The following is a 26,991-nucleotide window of genomic DNA, read 5'->3' on the forward strand; positions in this document are numbered from 1 at the left end:
GTTCTCAGCACCAACTGCCCATAATTTTCACAGATTCTGTCCACCAGCACCGTATCAGGGATGAGGCTTGGACATAGCAGAATTTTTTTATTCGTATATTCATCAGTTTTCACCTCTCTGTCTAGTTCTGGGGCTGCAGTGAGGGAGCACAGAGCTGCAGGTGGGCACGCAGTTTTTTACAGAATCACAGCTGATGGATGAGAGCTCTGGCCTTGTCTTCCTGCTTAAACCTTTTGGGCCCCTTTTCAGGTGCCTGTCTTTCTCTCTGAGTGACAGTTGAGAGTTTTGCTCTGCTTTGGAACCCCAGGCAGAGCCATGTCATGGGACCAAACCCTCGTGCTGGTCTCCAGGCATGGGCATTGCTGGTGGAGGGCAGGGCAAGGCTGTGTTCAGTAGCAGAAACATAGTCCGAAGCCATAACAAGTTCCAAGTGTCCTTATTTGGGTTCCAGTCCAGTGCCATTGAAGAACATCCCCATCACATCAGCAGTCCAGAAAGACCTACTTCTGTCAGGAGGACTGGTGCTCCATGCAGTGGCCGTCCCCTCCATGCTTTGCAGGGCATCCTGCCTTGTTGCCAGCCACTGTTGGCATTGCTCCAGACCCCATGGAAGGCATAAGTAATCCACAGGAGCAGGGAGAAAAAGTGTTATGGAACAGATTAGTGTGAATCAAGCCAATCCCCAGCCACTTTGCTTTCCACCTCCAAGTGGAAAATGCGCGTGGCCTTTGGCAGATGAGAATTGTTTCTTCCAGTCGTGCTTATATGGGACACTTTAAAATAAACCAGCAGGGCTCCATTTCTTGGAAGGAAAAGGAAATGTTTCAAAGTGTGTCCTTGCAAACTGATTTACTGCCACCGGGCTTTGCATATTTTAAGAAATGTTTTTTAGTTAGATTGGAGCTGTGTTTTAGTAATAAGGGAGAGGGAAGCAGTTAGTGAAAATTGGCAGGAAGATGAAGCTATGCAACATGGCTCAGATAAATATTTACACCCAAGTGTCTTAGCTCTAAGTTCACATCAAACCATGGTTCATACAGAGCATATTTTTGGAGAGCCTGCTCCATGTTGGAGCCTTCTCCGTGTCGGGTCATGCTGGCCTGCCCACCTGGCAGTGATCTGGAAGGAAGCAGGTTAGGAATGCCTAGTCCTGATCACCACTGCAGCAGCATATCTCTGCTACATAGAGCATCTTCACAGAAGCACAGAATCACAGAGTGGGTAAGTCAGGAAGGGACCTCAGTGGGTCGTCTGGTCATCCTCCCTGCTGAATCAGAGTCATCCCAGAGCACATTGCACAGGAGTGCGTCCAGCCAGTTCTGGAATATCTCCAGTGAGGAAGACTCCACACCCTCTCTGGGCAATCTGTTCCAGCGCGCACAGAACCTGCATAGTAAAGTTCTTCCTCATATTCAGATGGACCTTCCTGTGTTTCAGTTTCTGCCCATTGCCTCTTGTCCCATTGCTGGGCACCGTGGAGCAGAGCCTGGTCCATCCTCGGACACCTCTCTTCAGATACTGACAAAGAGTGATGAGGTCCCTTCTCACTTGTCTCCTCTCGAGGATGAACAGACCCAGCTCCTTCAGCCTTTCCTTGTAAATGAGATGATCCAGTCTTCTTTCCCAGGCTGAGAGCTGGGCAAAGAGAGGGAAGCCAGTGCAGGAAACAAATCACAGCCCAGGCTTTTTTCTTGGTCCTAGAACCCCAAACTCTTACCTTTTAAGGGACATTTGGAGGAGAAGTGGAGGGGTTTTTCTCTTATTCTGGGTGGTGAGCTTGGCAGGAAACCAAGGCTGAGAAGAAAACGCATCTCTTCCAAGGAGCTGGTCCATAATGTAGGAAGGAGCATAACTCTTCAGGCCAATATCAGCCAAGACCAGGCTGGCAGACTGGCACAGCACCCTGGTGGGACGCGGGGCAGGCAGCCACAGGTGATCTGCCTCCCAGTGGGTGCCCTGCGATGGATTCCCACTTTCGGGCGAGGGGGAATGGCTGCAAGACAGTAGCTGCTGGAGCCCCAGCTAAAATTACTCCAACTTGAGGGGTCACATTCAAACTGAACAGTTTCCTGAAGATGGAGTCTGGCAACAGGGGAGAAGGAGACAGCAGCCATGCAAGGGCCTTTTTCATTAAACTCATTTTACATGTACCTCCACATAAAATGACAAGCACAGTTGTTTTCAGTTCATGTAACCTCATGTCTGATTCCCTTTTATATAGTGGACAATTCCGTTTCTTTCTCTCTCTCCAGCAGGGTTCTCTAACTAGAAATGCAATGGCAGAGTCTGACACAGGCACATTGTAGGAGCATCCAGTACTCACACGAATAGAGCAGGAGGCAGCAGTATCCCACATTATCTCATTAAGAGACTTCTGTAGGAATGCCTCTGCTAATGTAAACTCATTAGGGGATTGCACTGCAGCAGTTGTTTTCACATGGGTAGATCCAAGCTCAAGCAATCATTTAATTGTTTCTGTACTCTTAACTGAGTTCTTAAGTATTTTTTTGAATGTTGCCTGAGAGCTAAATAACTATGTGCCACATTTATACAGTACCTTTTGCCCTGTTGCAGTAGACCACTGAAAACTATGTCCAGTTGATTAATAGCAGTGATCAGCTATCTGCTCTGATACCACACACTGATACCATGATGAGAATATTTGTAGGAAGAAAGTGTTTCACAAGATCCATCCAAGAATAAGAATAATGTTGATGTTACTGGCTCAGAACAATCTGTGATGCTCCAAATAATCAAAGACATTGTGGCCCAGGTTTTACTCTCTCTGACTGTGTCTTTAGCAACATAAGCCTCCCTAACAGATAAGAATGTCAGCATTGAATGGACTCAGAGTCCATGGTTATAAAAATTGGGGTGATTTTTTTTAAAGAGTAGATGATACCATTCACCATCTCTGCAGCCAGAAAGTGGACTGGTTGTCCTACAAGAGAAGAGTGACACTGACAGCCAAATGTTCCATATAAAAGAGTAACAGAACCTGGCAGCTAAGAGCAGCGAATTTCTCCTGCAAGTGTGAGCTGGATGCTGCAACCCCACTGTGACATGCTGGGGTTGAAGACAGCACAGGGTGGTTTTAAAGAAACAGTGTATCAACATTTCTGAAACAAATAATTTATGTTCTGCAGAAAAATAGCACTATTAACCAATTTTGTTTTCATTTCTGAATGGGAAGTAAACCAAACAGCAGCATTCCAGTGGCACAGGCATTGCAAACTTTGACCAACTATTGGCAGAAGGAAAATCCATCCCGTGCTAAGCAGGTTGTCATTATTTTTCAGCTCCATCCCACCTTAACTATCTGAAAAATAACGTTCAAGTGCAGAGATCAGTGGAGGAAAAAAAAACCCCACTGCTGCTGGCCAGCTGAGCTGATAGCACAGACCATACATGGATTTGGAATGAGGGGCATTAGACTCACAACCTCCCCAATGCCAAGAAATACACAGCTAAAATCGGCAGCTGAGAGATGAGTAATGCACAAACACGGTCCAGAGTGTTGCAAGTGTTCAAGCACTTCCAGAGTATATTGGGTAAATGAGCATCTGTTTCCATGGCACCAAAACAGCACAGAGATCACGCCATGTCCTTCGGCAGTTCTCTGGTTCCATGCCTGGTGAGTGTGAGCTGACCTCCAACAAAAGCACTTCCTGGCTCCAGCACAGAGGAGCACAACGAGGTCCCTCCTTCATCCAGAAGCAATGCTTATGGGCAAGGGCTACTCGATGCTGCTGGCAGCCAGGCGAGCCTGGCTGAGAGTCACCAGCCACCCTCTCAGAGCCCAGGTAGCTCTACTCAAGCCCAACCCTTGGGCAGCAGAATGAGGGGGCTCCAGTGTCAGAGGCCTTGTGGTGCTGCTTCTGTGTAGTGAGATGGGAGTGGTTTTTTGCAAGAAAACCATAAAACTGTGGAGCTTAGAAACATGCAGGATTCAGAGCCCATTTACGTGGCACTGGAAGAACACTCAAGGTGTTAGAAGACTCTGTCCTTGTCCAGCAGTCTCTTACATGGGCTGGCCCAGACATACTCAAATGGTTTAAATGGGGTACACAGCTAGGTTCTCCCAAGCAGGAAGGGAGCACACGAGCAACTGTTTTACTTTGTATGGCTACTGAAACCAAAGGCAGAACAACTTATTATTTCTGTATTAAATATGCAAATTAAATGGATTAACTGTGAAATTATGCCAATTAGTTGTCCTGTTTCTCCAGTAAGATGATAGTTTTAGAGTGGCCAAAATGATTGCCTTACCCATAGTAAGGGGATTCCACCATCTCAGTGATGTCCTGCTGAAGGACCATGACAGGCAAAGGTCAAAGAGACTTTGGCTGAGGGCTTGGAATGTCATTTTTTGGTTTTCCTAGAGTCTGTTTGTGGTCAGGCAGCTGGAACTCTGGACAACTAATGATGTCAGCATTTTATTTGGAGAGAGAAAGTAGGGGAGTAACTTTTGTCCTGTAGTCACAGCATTTCACTGGAAACCCCTAATTCTGCCTTGGTGAGATTTCCAGGGGTAGCCCAGTGCCTGCTGGAAGTGGTGCTGTGGAACACACCCTCAGGCCCCTCAGGAGAGGTGCAGTGCACGGGCAAAGACAAGGCTTGGAAGGCATTACTGCTGCCATTCAGGTGCAGTTTGAAACCCTTCTCAGTGGTCAGGAGAAGAAATCCACCAGTACCAATTCCCTGAAATTCATTCTGGGTAAAATATCTTCTTGCACTATACTTCCATCATGTATGTCATTGGTACCACTTTGTGCCACAGAAGAGAGTAGTTTTGGGGTGGCCAAAATGATTGCCTTACCTACAGTAAGGTATTATGCGCCGTGGGATTTTTTGGCCCAGAAGATACTACCACGAGCAAGGGTTTATTACAATGCCAGTCAAGCAGTTGCTGCAATGCCCCTGCCATGGAGGTGCATCGCCTGCTCTCTCCATCAGTGCTCTCTGCAGCTGGCAGCAGCTGCTGGGGTTCACTCCCAGGCAACCACACCCACCCTCGCTTCCCACCCTAAGATAGTGCATGACTGGTGCTTTGCTGCATGTTGTTTGTAGGAACATTTTATTCTATTAGGGCACTTCTGGAAGCCAGATGTTCTGTTTTAGTAGGGACTCTCTTTTTAAAACAAGCTTTTTTGTGCTGATGTTATTTTTATTCAGTTCTCCCTGTGAAACTTCTGAAGACAGATTTTTGCTTGGCAATGTCATATCGGGGTATGAGGGAGAGATTGCTATCTGTCTCTGTCTACATATGTACACGTATCCAGGGAACCTACTCAGGGAGCACTACTGATGTTGCAAAGCTGAATATTCGTGCATTAGAAAATTTCTTTATTAAATCACACTTGCAGGACCACTCCAGCTTTAAGTTACAAAATCATACACTCTTTTTCACAAGGTCATCTGTGCTTTGGAGAGCTCTGTTGGATCTGATCAGGCATGGAGTCAGGAGTCTGTGTTGTAGAAAGCTCTTGCTGGTAGGATTGCCACCTTCTGCAAAAGGGGTCTTGTAAACTAAGTGGAAGATGAGGAAGGTGACCCTTTCCTGGCTGCTGGACTCCATGCTAGCCTCTGCCATGGATTTCCTTTCTGAACTATGTTAAATCACTTCCACCAACTTTTAAGTGGTCAGTAATGCCCACTTCATAACTTCTGGGCTTTATCACACAACTCTCTGGAGACAGACTTGCAGCCATGCTGAGCCCCTGTAGCTCCAAGGAGGGTGATCAGGAGCACGTGCTTCAAACCAGTCCCAGCCAACCTTCCAGGCTGCTCTGAAAATCCAGTACAATGTGGTGAACAACAGTCACGTAAATTCACTTAAATCACTTTGTTCTTGGCCTTTCCATCAATGATGTGAGGATACCTTCCTCTGACATCATGAGAATGTTAATGTGGTCATAAGGTGCTGAGCCGCGATAGCATCGTGTCCTCAGAGCTGGGACCAGTGAGCTCACACAGAGTATTTCTGTGTTCAGCACAGACCTTGAAAAATAACAGAAAGTAACAGTTAATAAAAGGAACACTCTTCTACATAGAAACTCTCCCTCCTCAAGCAGAAATTCTGGTTTCTTTTATTCTTAGGATTTTACTTATTTTGATACATTCAGAAATCATAAGATCAGTAATTCTCAGCATGCTTTAAACTCCCTGGCACTTAAAGCTCTAACACAGGCAAATGCTGAAATTAGAAATGAGCCATGGGACAGATTTTCCCATGCTTACTAATCAAGAGCCACAGACATTAGGATTTTCTCCCAGGCTAAAATCTCTTGTCTTATCCAGGCAAAATTAATTTAACAAATAGAAGGAGACCTGTGACTTCTGTATATGTTGACTTGGATGGTTATCATGTCAAGCTCTCAGGTCTCACTGTTACAGTCACCCCATTTCTGTGTTATACAAGACTTGGTGGCTGTGGCTGTTGAAAAAAACACGAGTGTCTTGAGGTTAAGCTGCCTGGAGAGGGACCTAATAACAGCCTGTTTGCTGAATCTGTAAGTCATGAAAAATGAAGGCAGAGAAAAATCTACTATTCCTCCAGCCCATAAAGTACGACTCCCTATGGTATTATATGCTGTTCATAACTTTGTCTAGTCCAGTTTTAAATTGAGTTCCTATGCCTCTCCTTAAACTATTCCTTGGCATAAGTGCTTGGAAGTTTTTCCTGACCTTCATACTTTGGGGTTTTTATATGCTTATTCTTGTCATTACTTTGAGATTTGGCTGTGAAAATATAAATGTGAGAGTTGACAAGTGTTTTTATAATCAGGAAAGGGAGGGAGGTGTCTGACAGCACAGATGATGGCTTTTAGTGATGAGGTTTCGTGGGCATTAGCTAGATGAAAACAGAACTCGTAGAGTTCAATGGGCAGGTATGCTTCCAAGGTAGCCAGGCTGACTGGAATGTCTTTTTGTCTTGCAGAACATGAAGCCCATAGTCCAAAGAAGACGATCTACCCCATCTGCCATTTCTAAAGCTCTCAGCAAGTCAAAGTCCCATTCCAGGTTGAGTAAATACCTTTCTGACTCCTGTTTCCATCTTTCTGCCTACGCAAACTGAAATCAAATTCATATGAATTCAAATTCATTTAACAATGTTGAAGGCAATTTGGTCCTGCAGAAGGGGCAGGCAGGGGCAAGTGGAGAGGGATGAGGCACTAGACAGACACGGTGGCACACAGGACATGGGCTGGGGCAGCATTTGCCACCTCACGTACCGGGGCTGCGGTGGCATTATCCCTGAGGAGCATCCTAGTGTTCCACTCCACCATTTCCCTGCCCGGCCACCCCCAGTTTACTCACTGCCAAAGCCCTCTGCAGCCCCTGCTCCATCTGCTGGACTGCCAGTGGGAGAGCTGGCCCTGAAATTTGGCCCTGGCTCAGATACAGGTACATCTGGGCAGGTGAGGGGACTGAAGATGCCTCTGGAGATGGAGGGAGGGCTGGGAGGCCTGCCCAGGCCCTGCCAGTCCTGTGTGGGATTCAGCCATGCTCCAGGACAGCCATGTCCCTGTCAGAGAACAGCAGTTTTCCCTTACTACCAACACAGGTTGTGCAAAGCTCCCTCCCTTGTCTGCAGTTTATCAAGTCTCTGCCCACACTTTGCTCCTGCAGGTGTTAAGCACCAGGAGTGTCAGCAGACAGGGACCCACATGCCAGACATGCACATCTTCGGAAACACGAAGTGCTAGCCCTGACATGAGCACTTCAGTCCAATAGTGGGACTCCTTGACATCATCCTGTCCTCCTCCTGCAGCACCATGACAGATAAGGGGACACCACAGTCCTTTCTGCCTTCCTCTGATTGGAATCATAAATAACATTTCCTGAGGGATTTGTTTAGTTTGATTTTTTTCTTTGCTTGTAAGAAAGAGATAATAAAGCTGAACTGATTGACATTTTGATCTGAACCAGCCCTCCTGAATAATATCCCTTCTGTATCACACCATCAGTGATTGATGCATAATACACAGTGCTTCTGTGGGGTCAGTTTTGTAGGACCATTTATTATAAAGGGCAGGACTGATTTTCTTTGGGTTGTTTTTTGACTAAGTTATGTGGCTTCTTTTTCATTCCCCTTCCCCATCTAAATTGCACTAGGGAAAAAAAAGTAAAGTAAAGAAGAGAAACAAATTCTTGCCTTTATTTGGCTGGAGAATATCCTTGTGAGGGAGGGAAGTTTTAAATGTTTCTCATGATGAATTGCTGTGGAGGGAGTTGGTCCAATGCCATCTTTGCTTAGGCCACCAGAGTATCAGTGAGACTTTTTTTGCTATCTTGTTGTGTTTACAAAGCTGTATAACTCCTCCAGGTTTAGGAAATCCACTGTTGGGATTGTGAGATGCTGTGGCTCTCACTGCTCAGCTGATGGACTTGGAGAGCTTTTGTATCACATTTAAAGGTGATTTAGCTTCTCACTTGTAGCTCCACAGATACATAGAGCAAGGATTCACTTGTTGGTGGCTGTGGAGTGGTGTGGAGGAAAGAGAGAATTTCTGTTTGCCAGAGTGCAGGTGTTCCTGTGACTGGGAGATGATTTTAGAAAAGCAGCTCCTGGCTCACTTTAACCTCACATCCTGTGAAATGAAATGAGCTCAGTTATGAGGCCAGTGGAAACTGAGTTAAGACCAGCAATGTCAAAAATACTACCCTTACAGCTCATGTGTATTTTCATTTGTTTGCATAAAGACTGCCCTTAGACTAGAGCAGTATTGCTAAGGGGTGGAGGGAAGACAAGTATCTCTTCCACATCATCCTTTTTCAGGCACGATACACATTTTTGTCTAAATGTGGAGACAGGAGGATTTGTGGGTTTTTTCTCTCTACGTAAATCTAAGGCTGTGTCTCAGGATTCACTGATTAAGTCAGGGTCAGGCACATGAACACACTGTCCGAGTAAGAATCAGCAAAGAACTATTCCTTGTTCATGTGGCACATCCCACCTGCTGAGACCCAGAAAAGGCTGTGGGAGCTGTTGTGCTGCCAGCACCACTGACCTGAGCCCAGAGCAGTGCTGAGCAGTGCTCTTTGGGGGTGCTGAGGTGCAAGATCATGCTGGGCAGAGCTCTTCTTTATGGGAAGAGCACAGGGAGAGGGTCTTGGTTTAATTCCATTATGGCTTGTTGACTGCAGTCAACATGCAAAACCCTCAGGGTTTTTGGAAATGATCAGCACCTATGTGAATCTCAGTGGAAACAAGATACTGGATTGCAGCCAGGCAAGCCAGAATCAGATGTTTGGAATTGGATGAGTACATGCAGTTCCTTGTTTTTGTGCTGCAGCCCTTGCACTGACAACAGTTCAGTCTGGATAGAAAACGTGCAGAAAGGACAGTTCCCCCCATACCTGTCTGAGCGTGTGCCACAAGCCATGAGCTTTCTGTTTTTGAGTCAGAGCTCACACATGTGTGCAGGAAATAAGTCTTTTACCTGAGTGAGAAATTACTCAAAAAGAACTACTTTGGCAGCTTAACCTCTCTAGATTTGCTGTGGGCATTTAGGCAGTTTTCCATCTGTCTGAGACTGGTGAATTAATTGGGCAGGGGCAGGCAAACGCAGGTCATACAAGAGAGCAATAGGGATAGTGCTGGGAGAGGCATGGGGCTGATGGGCTTCTCCAAAATAGAAATCTGTGTCAAATCAAAAACCCTTCCAAGAAAAGCTTCTGACAAAGTCTTGTAATTTTTTCTTGCTCCTTTAGGGAAACTACCCTTTCCTCTTCCCATGTGGACAATGGACTGCCAAGTGGGGTGTTCAGCAGCCAGGCTCCACCTTCATCCTGGATGAGCGAGTACAGCTAACTGTGGGCCTGCAGACCCAGGAAAGACATCTGATCTTGTTCAGCGATGTTGGTGGTCATTGCCAAGTCCAAGTAAGAGGAATTCACACTCCACTCCTTCTCCCCAGTATGTGCTGTTGAAACTAGGCTCAGCTCCCATCACATGGTAGATTCTTGGAGCTGTCCGGTGCAGGGACCAGGAGTTGGACTCAGTGATCCTTGTGGGTCACTTTCAACTCAGGAGATTCAATGATTCTATGAGGTCTGATCTATTTGCAGAGCAATCAGCAGTCTTCAAAACAGTGCTTCTTCACAAATGTGGATCTAAATGTGGCATCTCACCCACCTTCAGAAATTTTCTTGGTATTAATGTTTCACTCCATATTCCTGAAGGAAAAGGTTGTCTAATCAGTTTTAGCCTTTCCCTTAGGAGGTGCTTGAAGATATACCATGAGGGCAAGGGGCAGAAGGACAAAACTGACTCCCACTCTGACTCCTTCTGCCACATTTAAATTAAGATCTGTCACTACATCTATGTGACTGGAAGGGGCATGACCAGATTCTGGAGGGTCTAGGTGTTAGGATCTGGCCTAAGGAATTCCTATTTCCATTGCAGATCCTCCTCCAGCCTGAAGCTGAAAAAGCAAGTGCATCTGATGAAGTGTGGACCGGCACCTGCCTCAGCGAAGTGCAGAGAAAAAGATGAGTCCCGAGAATTCATTTGTCATTGCTGGCCTACCACCAACTATGTTGTCACCTTCAGGTATCTTACCAGACAACAGACCTCCCTCTGCATCCCAGTATAGCTGCCCAGGTCTCCCATGTGTCAAGTGAAACAATGACTGAGGCTATAGGGCCCTGAACTCTATCCCTGCACTTTTCCCCATTGAATAAAGGACTTCCACTCACATTAGGCAGTGTGGTAAAAATTAGATGTTGGGAGACAGTCATCTTAGAAGGATATCTGCAGGTTCATCCCTGAGAGCCTTTAGAGGACCAATCCTTGCAAGTGTTGATATAGTGTTGATACAGGATGCAGCTGCACAGCATCCTGTAACATCACAACCAAATCTGCTCTTAGCAAAACAGCTTGAGCTACCAGATAACTTATAAGCATGTTGTTCGAGCAACTGCCATCTACCATCTCTGTAGGAGATTAGTTTCTACCTTGAGAATTTTTTCATTATGAAGGATTTTCATTATGTCAGTGAAAAATGTCAGGTGACCCTGTGCCAGGATTGAATCCTTTATCCATCCTTAGTGTGGCTTAGGCAGCTCCTGGGCAAACCTTTCTCCTGCAGTCCTTTTGCCAGGGTGTTCCAAGGCCACCATATTGGAGTATAAAATACAAAGGTTCCTCAAGATGGTCTGCACAAGCAGCACCATTCAGAGCTTGCCCAGCCCTTGCTAACCCCAAAAATAGAAATGCAGGGGAGCATGGAGCAGTCTAGAGAGTAGCCTATTCGTATCCAAATGCCATCTCAAAGACACGTCCCAATGTTAAGCCTGAGCTAATAAGGCTCACCAAAAAGCAGGTGACCTTTTTATTACCTTGAGCGCAGTCCAGTCTGGCTAAATGGAACCTAAGTCTGGTATATCACAGGGAACTCAGGTCACTGCTGGCTAGGGATTTCTTCTTCATCCTTCCTTTTGCAGAGCAGAGAGGTCGCAATCTCCAAGGGTCACATCTGTCCTCAGGGGTTCTGTGGGCACAGCTGGGAAGCACTGATCTGGCCTGATGCTTTTCCATCTGTGGGGCAGCTGCCTTGGTGGAAAAAGAAACGGGAAACATGTCATGGTTTTCATACCTGCTGTCTCATCATTTCAAAGGGGTTGGATGTTGGTCTTGCCCAGGTGATGCATTTCCGATGAGGGTTCATGCTCTGTCATGCAAGCTGCTGTTTGTGTCTTAGCCCAACACAACAGCAGTTGCCATTTCCTTCCCTCTGAGACATGGGTAACCTGTGCTGGTAGCTGAAGCTTCTAGGACAGCAGACATTGGGAAGGAAATATTAGCAGAAAGAAAATAGCAATCAAAGGTCACTGCAAAAATAACAAGGGCCCACAGTATGAGTTAACTCAACTTGACAGAAAGATATTTGTCCCTTATCTGAACGCTCACCAGTCTGACAGGAAATGTGGTCCAGTTTGTTGCTGGTTTTGTTGTTGTTATTATATTGTTATTTTTAAAATAGAACAGAAGAAGGAAAGGACTGTGCTTTTGTTCCAGGGCTTTGCAGGAAGGAACTTTGACTTACAGCTATATATAAATGAATTGGGTAGAGTTTCCAAAGGCTGTTCCCGCTCAGCACTTGTTTGATGATCTGCCTCCTTTTGTCTTCAGCTCAGCTGATGTGAAGGAACGATGGCTGTCAGCATTACTGTGGTAAGTGACCCTCTTTTTATTCTCCTCCTGGTGGTTCCTCTATGGCCCTCAGACAATTTACCATGCTAGGTATCAAACTGCACTCTGATTTTCATCACATTAAGTGTCTAACTACTGTTTGAAAAATCCACCCTTGAAACCTGAATATAGAAGCCCTGGATGAATGCAAAGTTGGTGTTAACATTTGGGAGAAAAATGGGATCCATCAGAAGATGATATTGTTGGAGCATCCTTTTTCCTTTGGAGCTGGAGGTTGACTTACTAATCACTGTGGAAATGTCACAACTGTTAGTGATGATTCAGATGTTTTTTGATTTGACTAAAAGTTTGTATTTTGTGGCATCTAGAGACTACAGCATTTTCTTTTTCCTGTTTTGTTTTACTGTTGTTTCCACTAACACACAGACAAAAGTGTTTTACAGGTACAGAGAGGGAAGAAATCTTCTAGATTGGTGAGAACAGTAGTGATCCAGGAGAGAACACTGGGAGGTGTTATGCAGGACACCATCTATTTGCATTGAAGTACTGCATGTGGGAGGGTTGCTAGTCTTTGGGCTCCAGGTGGATATAGAAGCCAGGAGCATGTGACCACACTAGAACATTACATTCATATATGTCATATTTAATTCTGTATTTATTACAGTACCAAGGAGGATGTCCAATCCAAATTTTGAGGTCCTTCTCCGTGGTTGGTTGGGAAATTATAGTCCCTTCCCCTTTTCTTGGCTTTCAGGCATATCAGTGAGGTAAAACAGATGATACCTGAAGAATCGACCCTTCAGATCTTGTGGCTGGATGACGACAACTGTTCTTCTGTAAGTAAAGCTAAGAACTCTGCTCATCAGATCAAGACTACACAGGGGTCTGTGGATAGGGCAGGAAGGCAGGCTGTGCTGCTATTCCTGTTTCAAATTCAAGTCCCAGACAAAAAAGGTTTAGAGGGTGTGCATCTGGGTATCTGCATCCTTCCCACTGGAAGCCCATTGGAGAGTTTTGGTTGAGAAATCAGGAGGTAGGCCAGGACCCTCACCAAAGAGCACGTTAATTCTTAAGGTTATTCTTGGCCTCTGGCTTCTTTTTCTTTTTTTTCTGCTGCGCTTCAAAATCTTTGATGGTTTATGGCTGAGGGCCCAATTCCTATTTTCGGTGCTATAAGTTGAGGATATTGCACAAAGTCACAGGTGTTGTTCTCCTGAACTCATTTACTGGAATGTGTCCCAGTCTAGCATACATTTCTTGATTCCATGCCAAGCATGGTGGGTCACATTTGCCTCCTGGGCACTCTCCTCTCTAAGAGCGATGCTAGACACTTATGGTTCATCAGCATTGTGCCATGTTTCCCCTTTTGAGTGACAGTGGCACAATGATCAATTAAACACTGATGTGATCAAACACAGCATCTGAGTGCCACCCACCCCCTGTGATTTCTGCTAGATGAAATCTGTGGATGATGCAATGGACCCATGCTAGAAGAAGTAGTGGAGAACAGCTTTCCACACTGTGTAGCAATCATCCTTTCTGGTGTAGTTCAAATTAGTACAGCTCTTCCATCCATGAATATTTAGTAAAGACATTCATTAGACAGAGGAGTGACATTTTCCCCAGATTTGCAAGCTACAGGAAACTGCACCAAGCTTCACACCTTTTTATTGCTTCCTGTATTTCTCTGTTTGCCTTTCTAGACTACTGCAGTCAACGTGGCCAAGTGGAACGGCAGAGAGTTGTGATGAAGAAGACCCTTCTACAGCTTGGGCTCCCTGTAAGTGGCAAGTTGCCAGATCTTATCTAAGGAAGCTGACACATCTGGTTTACAGGACAATGGTGGATGCCAAAAAGTCTAGATTTTGCTGTGTGTTGCTTTCTGAGTGGAGGCAACCTCATGGATCTTTACCCTGCCCCTTTCAAGTAACATTTTTCTCTTCTCTCTTCCTCACCCACCAGGGCAGGACCAGTGAACACCACCTCTGGGTGGTCTCAGGAAAAGATGAGGCTGCTTACCCTCTCATTGGGTAAGAACCTCTCCCACCTTCCCTCAATTCTAGCAGCAAAGGAACAAGTGATAAATGATACCAGGGTATGTGCCAGAGAAACACCACAAACCTGCTCTTCTTTCGCTTAAAGAAGCAATGGTGGGGACACTTTTGCTGATGTAAGATGTGACATCAAGCTGCTGTGAGATGTCACTTGGCTTCTATGGTCTCAGCATCTCCACTGAATCAAAGCATGGTGGCATCTTTGAAGATCTTCACACTTACCCTCCCTTTTCCAAGCAAATCTGTGCATTTCTGGATGGGAGCCTGTGATATTTCTCATCAGGTTCTTCAAATAAATGGGAGATCTTTAGGCTGGCCTAAGAAGTTCCTTCTGTGCAGTGAATGTGATGCAGGGGTAGGACATGCCTCAAAGCCCAATCCAATCCCCACAGCTGCTGGTATGAGATTGGAGGGCTACAGGTTTAGAGGCTGGTCATATTCTCCTGCTCATCTTTGCAGGTTTTCTGCTCATAGGCAGAGCATGAGGTCAGGGGCAGCCTGAGCCCACTTTCACTGCCTGCAATAGAGATGTCCACTCTTGTCCATCAGGCAGGGCATCTCCTGACACCTTCCAGATCCTTTGCCTTTGGGTTCTGTCAGAAGCCAAACAAATTGCTGCAGTCAGGTGGTCACTCAGCAAGAGTGTGGTGGGTCCAGAGGAAAGCACTTTGGAAACTGAAGGAAGCAGAATTTTAGGATGGTCCATTGGTGACTTATAAGCCTCTAGTTAGGAAGCTAACATGTTTATCCTACTGTTTTGGTAGTTCTTAGTTTCATTGCATTTCAGTTTGCAATAGTGCTTTGTTGCAGAATGTTCTGGAGGGCTGCTAATGAGGATTGACTGGCCAGGTTTAAATGGATAAACTTATTTGTAAAGCAATGATCCTATGCATGTGTTGGATGTGCCCTGGCCATCTTCAGTCCACACGTGGAAGTTTCAAGTAATGTTGTTTAGAGGCCCAGCTGCAGTGGGAGCCACTGGATGTGGCTGCTTCCTCCTGCCCAGATTTGGAGCTGTTTTCACATAGCTCTGCTCTTTGCTTGCTCTTGCACAACTCTGCTCAACAGGGCACGAACATCCCTTCAGTATCGCATTGAGCTGTCTCCGGGACTCTGCTGACCAGCAACAAAGAACCAACAATAACACTCTTCTGGCTGATGGGACAGAGGCTTCCTTCCTTGCTCAGCTCCCAAAGGAAAAGCAGTGTCAGTTTGTCCTGAAACGCAGACTCCAAGCTCCAATGCAGCTGAGGAGAGGTAGGGGCTGCAGGAGCGCGTTATAGCCAGGCAGAGATTTTGCTGCTTTCCATGGCAGTGTCAGAATCTTCCTGGCATCATATACATATCCTAGAGTTGATCTCATACCTGACAGAGAGGCAAAATTCGTCTTTGCAAATGTTCAGAATTAGCTTTCAATCCTTGATTAGCTTTCAATTGCAGGTAATTACCATAGAGTCACAGAATATGCTGAGTTGGAAGGCCCCCATCAGGATCATCAAGTGCAACTTCTGGTCCTGCACAGGACATCCCAACAATCCCACCATGTGCCTGAGAGCATTGTCCAAACGCTCCTTGAGCTCCGTCAGGCTTGGTGATGTGACAGTTCCCTGGGGGAGCCTGTTCAGTGCCCAGCTACTCTCTGGGGAAAGAACCTTTTCCTGAGGTCTAACCTAAACTAGCCCTCAACTCAGCTTCATGCTGTTTCGTCACGTGCTGTCACTGGTCACAAGAGTGAAGAGATTCTCATGCTGCACAGACAGGAAGGTCCTGAAGAATGGTGAGTGATAGAGAGTTTTGCTGATGGTTGAGAGATGAACAAGTGGTTTTGCTGCGGTATATTGTCTGACCATGTCCCACTGAGAGTGCAGTTAATAAACAGGGGAGAGTAGGAAGTCCTTGTTTGCTGTGACTCCGCCTCCATCATTGATCACATCGCTGGCCAGCAGGAAGGACAGAAAGGTGTGTAACAGAGTTCTGTGTTTTCCTTTCAGAGTCACTGCAGAAACACACCAAGAGGAAGAAGTCCTTGATTGACTGGGCCACTGCTCCGCAGCACCAGCACTCCCACGGCAGCCCTCCTTCACAGTCACCTACTACTCCCCACGAAGCTCTTTGGCCTGTCCCTGTCCTCTGTCTGTCCTGATGGGATCCTTCCCAAGCCAATCATGGTAAGGAACAGTCTGGACTGTTTGTCCTGACACAAACTTGACATGTTTAGCCCAGAATTTAAAGCTACTTGCAGTATTTATGAGAATTGAATGGGGAAGAGGACCATCATTTGCTTGAGTTTTAGATTCAGCTCAGTAAAAAGGGCAGGAACATCCTTCTTCTGGGTAAGTCATATCACTTCATTCACAGATGTCTGTCCTGTTCAGTGATGTCTCCAATCAGGTCATCACCAGCTGACAAGGGGCAATGTCAATGGATCCTGCCATGCTGCATAGCCTAGACCTCACTCACTACAAGAGTCCTCTGGTCTCATGCTTGTCACAGGATAAGCGTACCCACAGGAACTGTACATGCAACTTGGCTGTCAGGTTCTTGTCCCTGGTTAAATCAGGACAAATCTCTCATATTTTTCTCTTCCCATTATTGATTAGGTCTTAACACTATGTTACAACACATGAAGTGTAATACACACAAACAAGAGGGTAAAGAGTTAGGCTTTTAAGTACAACTGGGCTTTCTCTTAGGATATGCTGCTCCTGTTGTACCACGAAGGTCCCTCTACTAGGGGCATTTTCAGACGGTCTGCCAATGCCAAGACTTGCAAGGAGTTGAAGGAGAGCTGAACTCTGGAGATGATGTTCAGGTGGATGGAGAGTCAGTCTTTGTGGCTGCAGCTGTCATCACGGTATGTTTGGCCAAGTAACTCAGCTGTCTGGGCTAATGGTACCTTCCTTCTTTGAGGAAGCAACATGAGTCTTATGGGTCGGGAAGATTTCGAGGAACAGAAAGCATTTCCAGCAAGGTACATTCTCGGCTGATGGCTTGGTCTGTCTGTGTGCACAGAGGTATCTGCCTGACGCTGCTTTTCATGTGCAGTGGCCCTCAGGACAGGGCTTCATTTTGTATCTCCCTGGACCAAAGTACCTCCAGCAGGAAATACAATGATGTCCACCTGCAAGACAGCCATGGTGTCTGTCCAGTGCCAAAGAACATGCCAGAGCCCACACTCAGCAGTTCAGATGCTGCCCTGACATGTGCATGAAGCCCTTTGGTGGCAGCAGCACAGATGCTCTTTGTTGTTTCTGGATGTACAGAAGAGGCTTCAGGAGCTTTAGGAGGACTTGTACCATTTGAGGGCAACTGCTCTGCAACCCCCCAGACAGCTCAAAGGAGCTGGCCTGTGCTCTCTGGACCCCAAGCCTTCACCTCTGATCAGCCAGTAAGCAAGAAGGAAGCAGGTGCTAAACCCAAGCAGAGGGGCTGTGGCAGTTAAGGGATGAAGCTTGTGATAAGACCCATGTTTTAGTAAGGAAAAGCCTATATTTTGCATGGCAAATGGGTCAGAATAATTCAGACATCAACTGCATCAAAACATCCCTGTCTCAAGTTCTTGTTGGCCGGATACAAAAAGCTGTTGACTGGGAGGATATTCGGGGCACTTCCAACGCAAGACATACACTGAGTTTTTAAATAGTCCCCTGTGAAAAAACAAGCAGTCCTCCTAGCTGAGGAACGTTTCAGAGAGATCTGTGCACAGCTTCAGGGCTGAGTCCCTCTGCTGCAGCAGAGATCAGTTGTGGTCTGAGAAGGGGTAAAACAGGAGGGCTGCCTATTTATTCTGCAGTGCTGCCATGGGAGAACTTGAGGAGGATGGCTTAATGGGTGTGGGAGGGGAAGATAAACATATTTGTGTCATGTTGTTTTGTCTTGTGCTTAATATGAATAAACAGTGACTATATGCATTGTGAAACCGAACCAGGAATTCAAAACTGACCAGACTGCTCTGCATATATATATTTAATTCAGGATTTTCTCCGAAATATACCTGACAGTGTTCTATCCTCAGACTTGCCACGGACTGTGGATGGAAGCTGTGGACACGGAAAATTCGGGCACATAAGATTGAAGCTATCAAAAGGTCGTAAAGCCTTTGTCAAGCTTCTTTTGGTGGGAAAAGGGGGAGTATACGGCCCTGAGAATAGCCTTCATCTTCTAGAAGATTCCTGGCAATGCTCCAGGCCATAGTGGAGCTATTGCTGATGGCCAGTGTCACTGATCAGAACATTTTCCTTTCAGTGGTCTTTTATGAACATCATTAACATTTCTTACCCTGGAGAAGCGATTGTAAAATTGTTTTCTGATGACCAGTTCAAATTACCAGAACCAGTAAACTGAAAAAGCACAATAATTCAGCTACCAGGAGTACACCAAAGTTAGCAGAATTAGATCCTTAATGACAGTAACTTTTTTCTTATGTGAACAAAATGGTACTGATCATCATATTGGCAGTTAGAAGAAACAGCCCTGTCAAAGTGGTCACTGGGACTTTGAAAACAGCTTTACTGCCTTGAAACAGCTGCCCTGAGCAAGAGTAGCTTATCAGCCTCCTGTGGCATATCCAGTATATTCGACCATGGCTCAAGTCAGTTTTTGAACCATACCATTTGGCCTGGGCCTCCGTCCTCCACAGTGTCTGTAGCACGGGACACGGCAGTGCTGCTGGTCAGGAGCTGGGTGCGTCTCCGTCAGGCGGGCCCCGTCTTGTCAAGGCATTGTGGGCTCCTTCCCACATGCTCTAGACCCAAGTTCCTTGTCCCTCCAGCTCTGGGACCACAGCAGATAGGCAATATGGATGCAGAGTTGTGGCTCTCACATGAGTTGGTGGAGAGTAGTGACACAGTCTCACTTTATTATCAAATGTGAATGTCTCAGACTGGGTGCAAAGGGGCAGAACAGGGCAAAAATTTTTGAGAAGCAACCTCTGGTATTTGAAGAGCAGATGTTTGTGAACAGCACTGTTTTGTTTTTTTTCCCACCCCCTGAAAAGTCTTGTCAACCAGCTTCCAGAGGCTAACCTCATCTTACTCAGACACCTCTTTGGAGTCCTCCATCATATTGAGCAGAATTCCGGCGTGAATCAGATGAATGCCTTTAACCTGGCTCTTTGCATAGCACCCAATATGCTGTGGCTACCAAGTCCCACTGGGCCTGAGGAGGAGAGCCAGTCTACAAAGAAGGTAATCTTCCATAGGCTTGGGCTCATGTATGTCTCCCCCTTTCACTGTATTTTGTAGGCTAAAGGAGGGCATAACATCAGTGCAGTGATGGCTGCATTGGCATCCAGGCCTCGCCCTTTTCCCTGTGCAGCTGTGCCCACACTAGGATGGGGGTTTAGCCCCTCAGGGTGGAAAGGGAAGCAGTAGTTGCTTTCACCAGGTGGACTTCCTACGTTGTCAAGCAAGCACAAAGAAACTGGAGCAGCTGAAGTTGGACACTGCCACTTCAGCTGGGACAAAGTAAGCAGTGAGCATGACAGTGCACCAGAGTGGAAGAATGTTTGCTTGTAGCTTATGAGGTGTTAGCAAGAGTAAGGAAAATTGTAGAACATGCTGTATCTGGCTCACAGTACCAGTTCACGTAGCTCATATTCTTGCCTCAGGTGTAGTTCATACAGACACATTGCCACATTATTAACAGCCTCTTGAGGAAATTATATCTTTGTCAAAAGAAAAGGAACAATCTGGGAATGATTTTACTTGCTGTAAATGGCTAGCTCCATTTTCATGAAACTAAACCTGTGAATTCCTGTTTTGCTAGGTGGCCTTGTTAGTGCAGTTCCTGATTGAAAACTCAGGAGAGATTTTTGGGGGTGATATTGCCTCCTTGTTTCAAAAACCTGACAAAAAGAAGTCCAAAAACTCAACAGAAGCTCTAGGTAAGTTGGTGGGTCTATATCTTCCAGAGAAATTTAAAATATTTTAATAGGTATAGTCCTCATGCAAAAGAGTTTGCTTTACCTTCTTGTCTCATCTAAGGAAATGCATTGAAAACAAGCTGAGTTTGGTTTTCCCTTTGCCTGGCACGCATAGGCAGAAAGAGATGGCAAAGCAGAGAGACGAGGAGCAGAACCTCGAATGTGTCCCTGGGGATGGTTGCCTCTCTCTGGGGCTGCTGTTCAACCAACTCCAGCCATTGCAGTAATTTAGTGTAGCCTTAGCACTGTCGTGTCCCAGCAGTCTCTTTTTTTCTTTTCCAGGTTAGGTCTGTAAAGTTAAACCACATGGTTGAATGGAAAGTGATGGAATTGTCTCTGTTAACTAACCTATGAATACAGGCCCATGTTGAAAGCTTAGGTCATCAAGACAGAATTTTTTTATTAGCCCCTGTGAAAATAATGGATCATCTTTGTTTTTCTATGGGCTTGATATAATTTCCCTGCCTTGGTTGTAAGGTACTATATATATATGGCAACAAATTAATTTGTGTCCTCTGCCCTAGGCATAGGCTTGGCTCAGCATGATGATTCCTCTGATGAGTGGAGTTTTCTGCTTGTGACCCAGAGGGCCAAAGCACCACTGGAACCTGAAACAGATGCCATTTTGAACCACCCAGCAGCTTGTTACTGAATGAGGATCAGGAAGACTGGGACTTGTTCAGTGAGATCACAGCCTGCTACCAAAGCAAAGCCCAAATGAATGCCAGTACAGACAGTTGTGACCTCCTGGAAGAGGACAGTTCTTTCTGCTCCATCGGCTCCACCCACTCGCTCAGCCTGGCCCGGGACCGGTGCTCATCAGAACCCAGTGTCTGCCTGAGCTCCCAGCTCCCTGCCCAGGGCCACGAGCCGGTGGCCCGCCAGTCCAGCTGCGATGCCACCATCATGCGCAGCCACACAGATTATATGCACAGGCTCAGGCAGCTGCAAGTGGAGAGCCAGAAGCTGATTGATGAAGGTCTAAGCCCTGGGATTAATCAGACCAGGCAGAACTTGCGGCAGTCACCTCAGACCAGCTCCAGGGTGAAGCAGCTCAGCCTTCAGAAGTCCAGCCCGTCCAACAGGTCCAGCTTCTCCAGCCTGTCCTCTACCACCACCTCCCCATCTGCTTCCTCACTCAGCTCCTTAGACAGTGCTTTCTCGTACTGCTCAGAGTCATCAGCCATTAGTCCCACAGATGTCTCATCTCAGCCGTTCATGTTTGGCACTTCTGCCAGGCTTCATGCTGTGTCCCCCAAGGTTGCCAAGAGGTCCCCAAAAGAGTGGCACAAATCCCTCATGTCTCCTGTGCTTTTACCTCCATGTGACCTGGACAGTTTCCAAGAGTATGAACCCAAGCCTGGAGAGAGCAGTCATTGCTTTGGAGAGAGGAATAGTTTTCCATCTGTCAGCAGAGCTGCTGTGAGAAGCCCACTCACTGACATTGACTGGGAAGAAGAGGAGAGACAGCTGAGTTGTGCAGGGTGCCACAGCCTGGGGCTCAGGAACCAGGATTATACCAAAGAAATTGAACAAAAGCCTGAATTCCCAGCTGCCAGCCCATCCAGCAAGACATCCCCACAGGTCAGCCACCAGCAGCACAGGGAGAAGGCAGTGAAGAACATAGAAACCAAAAGCATTGATGCTTGCCTGCTGAGCCAGGAAAGCCTGAAGCGCACTAAGATAACTTTTTATGTAGCCCCAGATAAAGAAAGCTCTTGGGGGTCTCCAGTGGGAGAGGAGGAGGAAAGATCTGTGGCAAAGATCAGCAGTTGTGACTTGCCTAGCAGCAGCAATGAGCAGAGCCTGTCCAAGGGTTTGCAGACTGTAAGAGTCCACATCCCCCAGACAGTTTTCTACGGGCAGAACACCCCCCTTGTTCTGCAGTCCATCTCCAGGCGTTACCACCATGAACCAAAGGTCCCACCCCCACATGCCAAGCACAAAGAGAGCCCCCAGAGTGCCTCCACTCCCGAGGAGCTGGAGAGCCAGCCAGTGGAAACGGCGCAGGCGCCAACCCAGAGCGAGGGCTTTGACACCTTCAGCCATACCATCCACATCATCCTCCCTGCCTACATCCGAAAAACCATCAGGGAGTATTTCAAGCACGATGAAACAGAGCCCTGTCCCACGGTGGAGGTGGAAGCAGTGGAGAATGAACTCCTCCAGAGCAGGGTGGAGTGGCTCAGGAGTCAACCGCTGGCAGACGCGGCTGCAGAGGAGCGTGACACGGTGGCCTTTGCCGAAGAAACATTTGTCTAGGGCAATGGATGTGGAGGAACTAAATATTTTTTTGTGTATGTGCAACAGAAAATATTCTGTAATATGTGATCAGGGTGTGAAGAATTTAGCAGGCTGCATGGGACAACAAGTGTAAAGTGACACTAATGTGTATGTAATGTTGGGATTCAATAATCATTTTGGTAGGAAGGGTGGGGACAGGGTGGTTCTCCTTCTGTTTTCTTTATGCCCTTTTTTGATGGAAGAGATTTCACTGGCTGGGTGTGTAGTGGGCTGAATGCCACCACATTCTCCCTGTCCATGAATTAGCTGATCTGTACAGGGCCTGACTCTATTTCTCTTTATAGCAGGAAAGGAGAAACTCTGCTTTATTTTCTCCAGTCAGCTGCCAATGTGTGTGGATGACTGGAGAATTGAGACAGCTCATGCTCTATCAGAATTAGTTAAAAATCTTTACACTTGCACAAAACGTACCATTATTCACTGCTCATCACCACCATTCATCCAAAGGAAGATCCTTCACCACCATTCCAGAAATCACTGCTGCTTTGCTCTGCTCGTCTGTTGTCCCCCATGGTCTAACTCACAGCCCCCATCCATTACTGGTTGAGTCTGGGTTCCAAAAATACCAACTGGAGCCCAGAGACCAAAGTCCAACACTCACTGACAGACAGCATATGTCACATTTTAACCTCAAGATTGCTTCTTTCCCCAATTAATTGTGCATTAATTCTTTCCTCTCATACCTTCCCCAAAGCTAGCATTTGACAGACACAGTTGCTATGAAGCACTGTCACTTTGACACAGCTATGAATGTTCTTCAGTGTCCTCTGGGAGTAGCTGGTCCTTTCAGTCCCAGTGAAAGGTGACATTATTTTTCTGTAAATGATGTCCCTTTCCAGAGGCAGTATGGATGGGGCATAATAATCAAATAATAATCAAATTCCTAGTCGTGCTAAGAGGGACTTGAGCAGGACTTGGCTTTAGCATGAGATCAAAGAGTTGTGGAAGTTGTCAACAATGTTGTCAAGTGGATGCTGAAGCAAAGTCCCATCTAGCCAGAAAGTTGTCGGTCCATACGCTGAGACTGCCCAGGCTTCAGCAGCACTGATACTGGCTCAGAAAAGCACTATAGTTCCCACCCAGAGTACATGGCCCAGTGCACTCCAGCAGAATTAAGTTTGGAGAAGTTCCAGGCAGAGATGCACTAAGCAGGCTGCTGGTGGGGACCACCAAAGAGAGACAGCCAGTGGACTCCTGGAGCATCCCCATGATTCCACTCAAAGCCATGCTCAGAAGCACCATAGCCATCATGGGGCTTGTTAGAGGATTGTAATGCTGCCAGCTGAGCTCTAAAAAGATGCTGAGAGCACCACATCAGTTTGATAGGTGTTAAGAAAACAATGGGAAAAGTCTCAATGGTTAAAAGGTTTGGGATGGTTCATTTGAAAGTTGCATGAGAGTTTTCTATGGCAGTTTCTCTCAGAGCCACTCTTCTTTTACTCAGTGTACAGTGAATGGGTGAAGGACAAGAGAAATGCATGAATCCTAATGACTGAAAGGTAGTGCTGGTGGAGTAAGTGCCCCTGCAAGCTGGTGAGTGTCTGTGATTAGCCAGAGCTGGAGCTGCTTGACAACTGCCATGGTTTAGTCCTTGCACAGAGGGAGAAGCCACTGCTGTAAAATGATTTAGGAGGTGTCAGATCCCTCCACTCATCTGCCAGGTGCCTGTGAGGGTCAGTGACAGGAACTTGGCCCAGCATTCCAAATTCACACCATCAAATACTGGGGCAGGGGAGCCAGGGGAAGCCCAGAGCCCTCTTTCCAAGCTGTATAGGGTTTGTTTTGTTAGATGCTGGGTGTTTAACTCTGAGATGTGGTGCACTCTGATCACCTTTGTGGCCCTTGTATAATGAAAGGTGTATATAATCATAACGCAACCCCCTCACCACCATCATTTTCCTCATACATGAACAGCAACAAGGCATTCACAGTCTTTTTTCCAGAGCTGCAGTTGTAACTATTTCAATAAAGGACACACAAGTTGTCATTGTGGTGCTCTGGTCGCCTTTTGTTCCCTTGCTCCCGCTCCCCTCTCCCCTGTGTCAGGGTGGTGGTGTTTGCAAGCACCCAGCTGTGCTGTGAAAGGCACTCACCTCCCAGCCAAGGTCTGTCAGGCTGGCCACAAGGAACCCTCTGCCACCACAGCAGCTCGAGCATTACTCCTATCTTTTCAAGAAGGTGAAACAGCACTATCATATGAAAAGTCTGCCTGTTCTTGGAAGAGAGATTGTTCTGTATTCTAACAGATTGTAAACTGGCTCAGTGGTTGGGCTCAGGTCAAGCAAAGGGGACCTGGACCAAATGCAAACTAAGAGCTCACAATTTGCATCACCTAAAGGAATTAGAAGCAAGTTAAAAAGAATTAATTTTTAGAAACAATGAGACAAGTGGGGCTGCCTAATATGGGTGCAGTTGCCTGGTTAGCTGCTCTAACCCAGCTCTCTAGTAATCATTTTTCTATATTTAAAACAAAACAATATCCTGTAAAATGTAGCACAACCCACAGTTCTGGGCGTGGAAATCTGCAGCATTCCTTTTTCATGACCCACACAATAATGCAACTCTGAGAGACCAGTCTCGAAAAAGTTCCACAGCACCCAGCTTGCTCATAACAAGAAATACCAAATACACAACCAGTTGGTTGGCTTTCTGCCCCAGAAAAGCCACATTTTCCCTTAATGTACAGCCCTGACACATAAATAGGTTTCCCTTCTTTCTCTACCTTTTTTCAGATCAAACAGAGAGATTTAGACCAAGTTGGCCTCACACATACTGAAAATCCTACTCACTGCCTGGTTGGAGACAGTCACTCGGGAAGTCATGTCACATGGTTGCCATCCAGGAAGTGAGGAGCCTTCAGGGCCTGCTCCCAATATAGACCAAAGCCATACAAGTCCAACTCATTTGCCTGGAAGAGAAATGACTCATGCAGTTCAGCCTCTTCTCATTTCTGCTCAGCATGTATGATTTGTTTTCTTATTCTGTAGGCTGACAGAAACACGACGGAAGTGCCCGGGGCAGCTGTGGCTTATTTTAACCTTCTCAATCCTATTTCTGACATTCCAACCAGCAGGAAAGCCAGTCTCCAAAGATGTATTCTCCCCCAATCCTTTGCAGGTAGCTCCTTTGTGCAGAGGCCTCTCTGCTATCCCATGGCACCTTTGAGGGACAGACAGCCCTGCCAAAGAGTAGCATGGGCTACTTTGACTCCCTGCAGTTGAAAGCTAACAGCTTGTTCTAGAAACTGTTTCTTCGAAGGTCATCCACACTCTGAAAACAAACACAAGTCACTCAACCCTTCTGAGCCAGCAGCTGCTCCCTCCCTTGCCATCCTGCCCCGTGGGTGCAGAGAGCTGGCACCTTCCAGCAGCAGCCTGGGCTCCAGCTCACGCCGAGCTGGGTGTGGAGGAGTGGGACTGCTCCCGATCACTTCGGCTGCAAGGGGACACCAGGAGTGGGGAGAGACTTGAAGTGGTACTGAAAGGGGTGGGTTTACTGCTTTCATTTAATTCATTTTTATTCTCTTTGCTTTATTACAGTAAACCTGAGACAAATTGGAGGAGCAGAGGTTTGGGAGAAACAGACACAGGCTAGAGGAGTTTTCTGATGTATGACAAAGCAAAGGGCTACCCTGGGAAAGGATTGGCCTTGCCCTGGCCCATGCCAGGAAATCTGCTCCACAGGTAGCCTTCTGCTAAGAATAAAATTCTTACATGGATAAAATTTTGTACCGATTTTTGCATGAAGGACCGGAGAGGAAGTCAAAGTCTATTATGCGGATTTACAGAATATCACTCGTCAGCAAGGACCCCGGGCCACGCCGAAGGGGACAGGGCCGGTGTCGGCAGCCAGAAGGCACAAAGGTGCAGAGACCCTCAGACACGAAAACCGCGGCTCCAGCTCCCCGAGACAGCTCCGGGCACGGGGCCGAGCGGGAGGGAGGAGAGAGGGGAGAAGAGGGCAGGGAGGGCAGGGAGGAGGGAGGGCAGGGAAGGGAGGAGGGAGGGGAGGGCAGGGAGGAGGGAGGGGAGGGAAGGGAGGGCGGACCCAGCGCAGCCGCCCCGCCAGCGCCCCCGGGTGCCCCAGCGCTGCCACCGCAGCCCCGCCCGCCCGGGCCCCACGTTACACCGACATTCCAGGGAATCACCGAACTGTGGAATCACGGAATATCCTGAGTTGCGAGGGACCCATCAAGATCAGCGAGTCCAACTCCTGGCCCCGCACAGGACACCCCAGAATCCCACCACGTGCCTGAGAGCGTTGCCCAAACACTCCTTGAGCTCTGGCAGCCTTGGGGCTGTGACCACTGCCCTGGGGAGCCTGATCAGTGCCCCACCACCCCTTTCCTAATATCCGACCTAAACCTCCCCTGACACAGCTCCAGCCTTTGCCTCGCATCCTGTCACTGGTCACAGAGAGCAAAGATTGGTACATGCCCCACTGTTGCCCCGCAGGAGGATGTTGAAGACCCCAGTGAGGTCTGACCTCCATCTCCTCCAGCTGAATAAACCAAGTGCCCATAGCTGCTCCTCATATGGTCCCTCCAGGCC

The 26,991-nt window shown here is 47.0% G+C and overlaps 1 protein-coding gene across 1 annotated transcript; it reads left to right on the forward strand.

Moving 5' to 3' along the window:
* The first annotated feature begins 4,610 nt into the window (after nucleotides 1-4,610).
* LOC116793895 (rho GTPase-activating protein 20-like) lies at nucleotides 4,611-24,451 on the forward strand. Its single transcript, XM_032702096.1, is given in 26 exon segments — nucleotides 4,611-4,717; nucleotides 6,941-7,023; nucleotides 9,718-9,773; nucleotides 9,776-9,867; nucleotides 9,869-9,888; nucleotides 10,412-10,449; nucleotides 10,452-10,484; nucleotides 10,487-10,522; nucleotides 10,525-10,558; nucleotides 12,140-12,181; nucleotides 12,915-12,996; nucleotides 13,864-13,882; nucleotides 13,885-13,940; nucleotides 14,123-14,190; nucleotides 15,284-15,471; nucleotides 16,206-16,318; nucleotides 16,320-16,382; nucleotides 16,908-16,998; nucleotides 17,001-17,068; nucleotides 18,190-18,234; nucleotides 18,236-18,271; nucleotides 18,273-18,301; nucleotides 19,211-19,400; nucleotides 19,981-20,098; nucleotides 20,662-20,757; nucleotides 20,760-24,451. Coding segments are annotated over 25 exon segments (3,333 nt in total). The 5' UTR covers nucleotides 4,611-4,717; nucleotides 6,941-6,943; the 3' UTR covers nucleotides 22,400-24,451.
* Nucleotides 24,452-26,991: the final 2,540 nt, after the last annotated feature.

This window comes from Chiroxiphia lanceolata, chromosome 14, assembly GCF_009829145.1.
Source record: "Chiroxiphia lanceolata isolate bChiLan1 chromosome 14, bChiLan1.pri, whole genome shotgun sequence".
NCBI classification, from domain to species: Eukaryota; Metazoa; Chordata; class Aves; order Passeriformes; family Pipridae; genus Chiroxiphia; species Chiroxiphia lanceolata.